Here is a 10764-nt window from a genome sequence, read left to right on the forward strand (position 1 = left end):
TTTCTTGTCTTTATTATTTAAAATTTTTGTGTTTCTTTGTTACAACCTGACTTCTTTGTTTGCTTTTGTGTTGTGCTAGCATTGGTTTGAAAGCTGGATTTCTCTGAGGTTTGTCTCTTTTAGATGCGAAACAGGAATGAGAAACATGTGAAGGACATGTCTTTGTCTTCCCACTTTACATGATCCACAGGGTACACACATCAAGCTTAGAATTGTCATCTGAAATTTTCAATACATATTTTAATATTTCACTGCATGGTAGCACTTGCACTTTTTCTTGAATGTTCCATGAAATTATAGTTAATTCCTCAGGATAGAAAGCTTGTTAAATGTAAAGTGTAAAAACACCATTATTTAAGACATGATCTTTAGTTAACTCATTTCTGTGTAATATTAGTTAGTGATAGCATTTTTTGTCATAAAGTTTTCTTTTGGGAAGAGGGTTGCAGTTTAATTATCTATTTCAATTCTAGATTTTATTCACTGCTTTTAGAGTATAGAAGATGTCATTCTTCATGTTTGTTTACTGTACCCTGCAATGTGTTTATGCACACTGTGTTCAATGAGGTTTATGCCTGTATATTTGTGGTTCTTTTGCAGTTCTGTGTCCGACATGAAAAGTGCTGCTTTACTTCAGAAGTACCCAGGCTCCTTCCTGTGACAAGAAACTTTCCAGAGATAGTTCATAGTATTTTCTTTCCATTTGGCACTGTATCTAAATCTGTATGTATTTACTTTCCATGTCTGTTTGGGTTTTTGGATCATACAGTAGGCCTTTTGGGCATGATGATAGAACTTACACGCTTTTCATTTGATGGTGCAATGTGCTTGAGCATAGAACAAACATTGTACAGTTTTACTCACAAGCTTTGGTTTGGCTTTTTAAAATCTGTTTTACGTTGTGTAATATAGTAATCCCTCCCACATATTTCATTGTTGGGGAAAGAAAACTAAACTTTAAATACTGTAAATAAAATAAGCCTATAATTTTAACTAATCTGCAGTAAAAAAACAAAAAAACAAACAAAAAAAAAACCTCTGTTCTTATATCAAACTTGCAAAAGGGATCATAGCCAAGCCTGCACTGAAGAATTCCATTGAAGTTCTTCAGTGGACACTCCAAAACAGTGATAGTGGAAACTGGCACTGAACACTTTTTTTTTTTTTTAAAAAGCAGTAACTCAGATTAAAACTATAATACTGTATTGTTCAGACATTGAACAAATGTTCTAATGCTCTTCAGGAGGAAGAATCAGTGTCTCTGCTCCCTTTACTTGCTACCTGATTTACATAAACTTCAAAATATTAGATGATAATTCTTCACTCTTATTTTCTATTGGTTCAGTTTTTAATAATTGTCTGTTGAGACCTGGTATGTTCCCTCATTACTGCTATCATTTTAGTACTTATGGTAAATATTTGGATAATATTTTATAGGCTGCAGTATGTAAACAAATATTTTAAGATGCTCAGTGTCCTTTAAATTATGTGTAGTGTTTGAGAAATGGTCATTCTCATTTCCAAGACTGTTATGTTGAAACTTTCATTACCATGTACTTATAAGGCATCCTACAGATCTGGCTCTTGTAACTCCCTGTCTGTCATGATGTTAGACCTGTACCTAGATGTCATTGATGGGAACATATTTTATAAATCATATTAAATATCTTTGCTAGTCTTAGAGCAAGTCCAGTGGTGTGAAAAGAGAAGTAAATGCCAATAGAAAGAAAGTAACTGTTTTTAGGTTTGATTCCATATTTGTTATATATTTATACTATAGCAGCCCCCAGAGCCAGCCATGGTACAAATACATAGGCAGATACAATCCCAAAGAGCTTATAATCAAAAATTTTTCTCAAGAATTTTCTTCTGTTCCTTTATCTTAAAATCTTAGTGATGAAGAATCTGTTCTAGAATAATTTTCATAATGTAATACTTTTAAGAATCTGCTTATTAGTAGCAGATACTATATGAGTTCTTCCACTTGATTAGCAGAGCACATTAATTATGAACATGGCACTCAGTAATGCAGTTTTCCCTCTAGATTCAGTTACAGTATTATAATTGAACTTCAGTATTATGTGTCCGTTGTGCCTGTCTTTTTTTTTTTATTTTATTTTTTTTTTCAGAATATTCAGAACTCAGAATCAATAGCCATTACACCGCTTGGTCAGCAGTGGACAATCTGCTTGAGCAGGATAATGGCTAAGTATTATTTCACCTGTCAATGAGATGCTCCTTCTGATCTGCTTAAATGGTTACGTTTCTGTGAAGAGAGTCTTGCCTGTATTATTCTTTTTCTTTAATAGTTCCTCTATAAAGAAAAATATTGTTTCCTCTGCTGATATGTTGTGAATTCAACATGGCATTCCTTGTGGTTTTTTGCTGAATGTGTTGTTTTTCTGTAGAATGTTTCATTTCAACCTATTGTCTTCTAGTTTTCAACTAAGAAATAATCCTATTCCATTATTTCAGTATAGAAACTGAGAAACAACAGATCAATGACTTCAAACATGATCAGAACCATTATTTATCTCCAAGCCAGGTCTATTCAAAGGTACTTCCTGGTGCTGTCTAGTCCTAAAATGAATGCCTGACAATAAGGTTCAATCCTGCAGGGTATTGAGCATTCTGGCCTTGATCCAGCAAAGAACTTAAGATACTGATTTCTGTGGGACTACTTATGTTAAAGTTACTTAAAGTTACACAGGCATAAGTGGATCAGGGTCAGAGTGCTCAGCATCTTGCAGGATAGAACCCATTAGTGCTTGGCATTCCTCTGTGCATTCAGTGAGACCAACTCCAGGACAGTGCTGCTGTTTTCAAGGAAGAAGTTCTCAAAAACAGTCGAATTGAATGGTGGTCCTACTGGGAGTTGTAATTTTTGGTAGAGCTGAATTTTCACATACAGTTCAGACTCAAGTTCCACATTGCCTCATCAGTCTGAAAGGCATGAAATCCAATGAATTGGAGTCAAGGTGCCAGGTAGATCTTTCAGTATGCTCCCTGCACGTTATTCATCAACATTCAGGTGCAGGCAAAATTTCCCTCAAAGCAAATGTGTAGATTTGTATGTAATGTAGGGATGTTCAAATCTATGTACATTTATTATTATTTCCATACTTTTTAAATAGTTTTAGTTTTGGGGGAGGCTTATGGAATTTTCCACTGTACCCATCACTTTGCCATTTGTGATGCCAAGTGATTGCAGAGTATCCTATTTCTAACATTTCTTTGGGACACTTAGCTAAATTACACTGTAGGCTTTTTTAACTAATATTTTGATATTTTTGTATTGTTTTCTTTATTTATTGTAGCAACTGAAACTTTAATGAAGTTATTTGTCTGAGAATTGAGGTGACTATTTAATATAGTAATGATTCTGGGGATTGCAACTACTGGACTTGTTTTGGTGAGTACAATATTGGGAGACAGGACAGAGATGTGTGTGCCTGATACTGAACCACTGAAGTCAGTGGTTGCAGGATCAAGCCCTATGAGTGGGGGAAGCGAAGAGGACTTTAAGCTGGAAAGGCAGGGACAGAGGTGTCTCCTGAGTTACCGTCTTTCTTCTTGGATGAGAAAGGGAGATGCAGAGAACCACAGTACTCTACCTGTCTCCTTTACTACAAAAGGGGAGAGGTTTCCCCATGGCTTGATCATTCCCTGGCCCTCTGCTGAGTTAGGAATGAGGAAAGAAATGTCCCCATGAGCGTTTTCCCTGTTTAAATAGGTAAAAGAAACAAATGCTCTCAAGTTTCCCTGTGTACTCCTACTCCTGGGGTGGGCAAGGGAGGTAAGAGATGATAGATAATCAGGGTAGGTGGAAGATTAGCTAAGTTAGGGAGAATGGAGGCAGAACAGGAAATGAAAGGTGCTAGGAACATGGGAGAAGAGGAGAAAAGAAATGGAACACAGGTAGCGGAAAAATCAGAAAAGCATTTGGGGGAAAAATTGAAATAATAGTCTTAGAATTTAACACTATAGGAAAACAGACATTGCCAAAAAAGTGCAAAAGATATACCAAAATATACTATGTAGTCTGAACCTCCTAAAAATGTCCTTAGCTGTGGTTAAGTTCAATGACAAAAATTGAACTTTTTAAGTCTGCCCTACCAGACTTAATTGAATTTTTAAAGTATTCTGTATGCAGTGTTTTTGTAGCCATGTTTGTCCCTGTGTAAGTATTCTGTGTAAACCTCGCCTATAAAAGCCTGGCACTGAGCAACAAAAGCTGAAAATGGGTAATGTGCACAGGGGCGGCTCTAGGCATTTTGCCGCCCCAAGCACGGTAGGCAGGCTGCCTTCGGCGGCTTGCCTGCGGAGGGTCCGCTGGTCCCGCGGCTTCGGTCCTTCGGACTCCGCAGGCAAGCCACCAAAGGCAGCCTGCCTGCCGCCCTCGTGGCGACCAGCAGAGCGCCCCTCACAGCTTGCCGCCCCAAGCACGCGCTTGGCGTGCTGGGACCTGGAGCCGCCCCTGAATGTGCACCCAAACCAGCGAATAAATTTGCAGCCTGCAAGTAACTTTTTTCTGTAACTTTTACGCACTTAAGGCTCTCTGTGCAGTTGGGCCTTGGAGCAATACTGTGTCTTGTGCTTTTTCAAAGAGCCAGAATTCCCTAGCTCTTGGATATTTCCAGAGCACTGAGAGAGTGACGTCGGAGAGCAGTTGCTGACAATTTCAGGATTCCCTGAACTCATAAGGATAGGCCCCTACTAAGCATTTTTAATTTGAGACAGATCTGGGAGCAAGACGTCTTAAAAAACTAAATGGTATTAAATCACCAAAAATCGATGTTCACCAAAGAAAGCTGATATACATTTCTCCCCCTCCTCCCCCCCATTTCATGGAATTCAGATGGTTCATTTTATAGATTTACCCACTGGCTGGCTGGAATGAGGGCAAACTAGTTGAGATTCAGTCCAGATAGGAAGCATGCTCATTGGCTGGGGCAAACTACCAGTAAAACATCAACAATGATATCAGCTCTCTTCTACTGAAGGGCTGTTGGTCTTACTGGATCCTCAGCTGTTTCTAGTAGTGGCCAAGAATATTTTGTATCATCTATGCTAGGTCAGGAAGTTGTGACCTTTTCTTTGGGATGTCACCACCGTAATTCATGCCTTTGTCACCTCCAGATTGTGTTACCTCAACATCCTACATGCTTTAATACCACCCGGAAATTACAGCTAGTGCAGAATGTGGCAGCTTGTGTGCTTGGCAACAGTGCAGAGCACTTCACACCTGTGTTGATAATCAATCAACACTAGCTTCCTATTAATTTCCACATTATTTTAAGATGTTTTTAATTTATAAAGCCCTAAAATGGTGTAGGTCATAGGTAACTCTGGAACTGCCTCTCCAACTAGGACTTCAGCTATGACAGCTAAAATCCACTGATCAGAGGGGTAGCCGTGTTAGTCTGGATCTTCTTGCATCCGAAGAAGTGGGTATTCACCCACGAAAGCTCATGCTGCAAAACGTCTGTTAGTCTATAAGGTGCCACAGGATTCTTTGCTGCTTTTAAAAATCCACTGAAGCACTTTAACCTAACATCCCTCTAATTCTGTCAGGATGGGACTTAAGGCAGTGGTTTTTTTAGTGAAATAGTCTCAACTTTGAAATGTGTTGTTCCCATTGATCCACCAGAGCCCAGATTTGTTGATCATCAGGTCACTCTGCAAAGCTCACCTCTTTTTCTGCCAGGCTTTTTCTGAGAAGGTGGATTGTATTGGATGTTGGGTCAGTCTTAACCTTAGTGGACTTGGGTGAATTTCATATTTTGGACATTGGTCCTAATTTGTATGTTTAATACTTTGCACAAGAGTCTAGAGCTTCATAAATGTCTGTCCATAAATTCAGATGCACATTCTTGAAGTCTTTCAAAATTTCCATCACAAAGTACCACAAGTTAAAAAATAAAACTGGAGAGAGGCATGGATCTGAGTCAGATTTATTTGTATTACTTTATCTCAAGGGGCCTGTGTAAACTGAAGGCGCTTTTTTCAAAAGCTTAGGAGAAACCCTGAAATTAAAAGATCTGGGTTAATATCAGGAGTTGAGACATTACTCCTTATTCATTACCCATTGTAGTTCTCAAGATCTTTCCAAACAAATGTAATAGATATTAATGGACTCTCGGGAGATTCCATAAAGCAGATCTAATACTGAACAAGAAGTGTTAAAGATGGTTTTTGCACAGACAGGTTGTTAATTTATCCCATTTCTTAATATGTCTCTTCTAAAGCCAAGAAAGCATAAAGTATTGTTTGCAAACGCTTTGTTCTTGATGTTAAGCCTAATCTCTTGTCCCATTATTCAAATTCTTTACTTTCAGCCTAACTTAAGACCTTCATCTCTATTTATTTATGCTTTTTGAGCAATGGTGGCCTACTAGTTAGCTGAACTGGTGCAAACAGCACCGATTAGTTCCCCTGCTTAATGAGATTTATTAATCGTTACATTTTTCTGTTTGGTGGTTCTATGAGGCTCATTGCAAGTGTTGTATTGAATATTTTTTTTATTTTATTTTTGTTCTCTTAAGTGCTAATGTCTTCCTCACATTTATGACCCTTGTCTCCATGCTGTTTGTTAATATTTTTCTATCTGGTCCCTTTAGGTATTTGCCTTTGTTAAAACTTTATTCAATAAAAATTAATATTAAATGTCAGCATATTATTTCATTTATTATAAAATTCTTAATACAGAAAATGCATACAGATTTCTTCAAAGAATCAATGGTAACTTTAGAGAACAGACTGAATGCACAGGATACAAAAAATATGACTAACATATATGTAAAAGTTCTTCTAATTAAATTAGAATTAGCTATGAACAATATGTCCAGATTGGGTTTGTTTGTTAAAACATAAAGCACCAGATTCTGATCTCACCAGTTTTTCTGCAATGAAATTAGTCCCTTTTTAATTGTTGAGATTATAATCAAGCTCATGGTTTGATAATACACAGATGTCTGTAATCCAGTGATACAACCAGATTTCCCAGATGCTGCAATATCCCTAGATGTCAAAAAGGCAATTGCCCAGCTCACTTGGGAATGCAGAATATATGTCTAGCAATTGCATGGTTTCAATTAAGACACTAAATGTCCTGTCATCTAGTGCACTGCTAAAATTTCAGTTAATTTTGTATCTTCAAAAAAATTCCTTCTATCTAGGGGTACCCTGAGGAATGTCCTCTCATTCTTTTTATTACTGCTATTATCCAACATATAGAACTTTATACTAAACGTTTTACATGCAAACAATGCTATGCTTGATCTAGAATACCACTATTCAGTGGAAAAACAGTTTTTAGTGGACAGTCTCTAAAATACCTGGATATATAATAGAGAAATGAATTATTTCGAATTCTCTTCTTTTATCTTCTCAGTAGGTAAAAAATCTTGGTATCCATTATTGTACAACAATTTGAAGATACCATGATATGCAACAGGAAAACAATAATGGCATTAAAAGAAGATTTTTTTTAATTTGGTCTTTAAACCTATCAGATAGAGTGCAGATGATTAGCCATAATTAACATAATTGACGAGTAAACATATCTGAAATCCTGTTTGTTTTCTGGTCAATATCTTGTAATGGGTTCTCAGTTTGGGACTTGCATTTAAGAAACTTAACAGAAAATGTTGTTCTGTTCACAAAGTGGAGAGAGGAGGAGTGGGGAGAACATAATAACTTGCCTCAAAAACTTCCTAGGAAAATTGAGTTTGTCAAGACTTGAAAGCTCCTTATATACTGTGTTTAAAGTCTTCGGTTAGAGCCAACCTCCAAATATGAAGCACTCAGATAACATTGTGCTGTGGACAATATAAGAACCAAACGGAAAAGGATGAGTCACTAGGTGTAAAGAATGAGCCTTTTGACAAATTAGCCACATTTAAAGTGACCTTTGGCTCCTTTTCTGATTCCTGCTGCTACCTCAAGTTTACCTAAGCTTTGGAGCAAGATAGGTAAGGCTTTCAGAAGGACATTAACAGTTGGCCCTTGCCCTGAGGCCCCCTATCCTATCTTCATATTCTCTCATGTTGAAACACACAAAATCAAGGATCGTGGACAAAATTGGCATACTATGTAGGATGTAGGCTATATTTCTACATGCCGCAGAAAAGTACACTTCAGTGGCAGTGAACTGTCTGCCTGTTTTATACTCAAGAACTTGATATCTCAGACTCTGCTGAAAGAAGCTCTGTGCAGCAAAATAGCTAAGTGCTAACCTAAAGATTTGCTTCAGCTGCCAGCATAGCCAGGAGGTAAACAGACCCAGCCTTAGAGGTGTCACTTCCTTTTGGATGAGAGAGATGATTTCTCTGTGACAGTTCAGCCACCAGAACACAGAGTATGGGGAGCTCCAGCCTGCTGCTATATATGCTGCACTATATATGTGCTTTGCAAGTACAGCGATTTGTGCTGAAGGAAGTATTCCCAGCACACCTTCACTAGAGTTGGCTGTTTCTGTTGCCTCGGAACCCCAGCTTGTTTATATGTTTGATAAAACAGGATAATGCTGTCTTTCATGAGCCTCTTTATAGCACATGCTTTGGCCACGAACTCTAAGCCATTTGTGTGCAGGTAATACTCCTCTCTTCCATATCTGGCTCACCATCTTAAACTGGTGTGTGATTCTGGGAGTAAATACTGCCCTACTGAACTGGGATTATATATGTTGGAGTCAGGGGCCAGAATGGGAAAAAAAATAAAATGTAGCTTTTCTTCTAGTGTCCTCTGCATATCCCCACACTTGGGATGTGCACTGACTGGTCCCATTGAATGGTGCCTTCTACTAGCAGTCCTAGCCTTTCCTGCCCTGCCCCCAGGCTCCGAATACATTCTAAGGGTGTGACTTTAAATAGGGTACTTGCAGTTACTGCCTCAGTTCCTCTGACATGGATGGATGACAATCTTCTATGGATTAAGATCATTTAAATAGTTGGGATAAGCGCTCAGTTGTTTTTTTACATAGCATTAGAGTTAGTTTAAGTGTTAGTAATAGTTTTTTTAGGTTATTATGGCAGATCCAAAGATCAGAACACAATGATCAAAGAGATGTGCATTGTTACGGATTCTGATGCCCATGCTCTCTGCCTAAAATGCTTGGGGGAAGGACATTTTCTTTCATGTTGTTCCATTTGCAGCACTTTCACACCATGATTCCAGAAAGGAGAAGCAAAACAGACTCCAAGCTCTTCTGCAAGAAGCCTTATCTACCATATCCTCCAGATTTGAGGTTTCTAATGAATTATGTGGTTAAAAACCAAGAGGCTTGGTTCAGCTCAGAGCCCTTCCAGTTCCAGGAAAACTTTGGTACTTAGACCAACAGTCTCTGCACCAAGTTCCAGCTCAAAAGAGACTGAGCACTCGGTACCAGAGTCATCTAATCTGACATCACCAAGACCACCGCTGTTGAGGAAATCCAGAAGAGATGATAGATTCTCTATGCTGGGCATTTCCACAAAACCAGGGCCCTCCATTCTAAGACAGAAGACAAAACATTTATTCTGGAGATTGATTGGAACTGATGGATCATGGCTGGACAGATCAGAGACATAAAGAGAGAACCTCTAAATTAGGGCTGTCAAGCAATTAAACAAATCGTGATAAATTGTGATTAATCACATCGCACAATTAAACAATAATAGAATGCCACTTATTTAAATATTGTTGGATGTTTTCTACATATTCAAATATATTGATTTCAATTACAACATAATACAAAGTGTACAGTGCTGACTTTATATTTATTTATTATAAATATTTACACTGTAAAAAACAAAAGAAATAAGTATTTTTCAAATCACCTAATACAAGTACTGTAGTGCAATCTTTATCATGAAAGTTGAACTTACAAATGTAGAATTATGTACAAAAAATAACTGCATTCAAAAATAAAACAATGTAAAACTTTAGAACCTACAAGTCCACTCAGTCCTATTGCTTATTCAGCCAATCATTCAGACAAACAAGTTTGTTTACATTTGAAGGAGCTAATGCTGCCTCCTTGTTCACAATATCACCTGAAAGTGAGAACAGGTATTTGCATAGCTCTGTTGCAGCTGGCATCGCAAGATATTTATATGCTAGATACTCTAAAGATTCATATGTCCCTTCATGCTTCATCCACCGTTCCAGAGAACATGTGTCCATGCTGATGACAGGTTCTGTTCGATAACAATCCAAAGCAGTGCAGATCAACACATGTTCATTTCATAATCTGAGACAGATCTCACCAACAGAAGGTTGGTTTTCCTTTTTGATGGTTCCAGTTCTGTAGTTTCTGCATTGGAGTGTTGCTCTTTTAAGACTTCTGAAAAAATGCTCCACACCTCATCCCTCTCAGATTTTGGGAGGCACTTCAGATTCTTAAACCTTGGGTCAAGTGCTGTAGCTATCTTTAGAAATCTCACATTGGTGGTACCTTCTTTGAGTTTTGTCAAATCTGCAGCAAAAGTGTTCTTAAAATGAACAACATGTGCTGAGTCATCATCCAAGATTACTATAACATAAAATATATGGCAGAATGTGGATAAAACAGAGCAGAAGACATACAATTCTCCCCCAAAGAGTTCAGTCACAAATTTAATTAGCACATTATTTTTTTAATGAGCGTCATCAGCATGTAAGCATGTCCTCTGGAATGTGGCCGAAGCATGAAGAGAGATACAAATATTTAGCAAATCTGGCATGAAAATACCTTGCAATCCCAGCTACAAAAGTCCCATGCGAACGCCTGTTCTCACTTTCTGG

General features: G+C 37.8%; 1 protein-coding gene across 3 annotated transcripts in view; it reads left to right on the plus strand.

The window, feature by feature from the left end:
- Nucleotides 1–2345, plus strand: part of FEZ2 (fasciculation and elongation protein zeta 2) — a 44424-nt gene extending 42079 nt beyond the window's left edge. For 2 of the 3 annotated variants that reach the window (XM_045011828.1, XM_045011829.1), the window contains exon 8: nt 601–2345. In XM_045011828.1, the coding sequence (XP_044867763.1) occupies nt 601–617 (17 nt within the window). In that variant the 3' untranslated portion in view covers nt 618–2345. The remainder of the gene's footprint in view (nt 1–600) is intronic. The other variant, XR_006578506.1, reaches the window with a different exon arrangement.
- Nucleotides 2346–10764: the final 8419 nt, after the last annotated feature.

This window comes from Mauremys mutica, chromosome 3, assembly GCF_020497125.1.
Source record: "Mauremys mutica isolate MM-2020 ecotype Southern chromosome 3, ASM2049712v1, whole genome shotgun sequence".
NCBI lineage: Eukaryota > Metazoa > Chordata > Testudines > Geoemydidae > Mauremys > Mauremys mutica.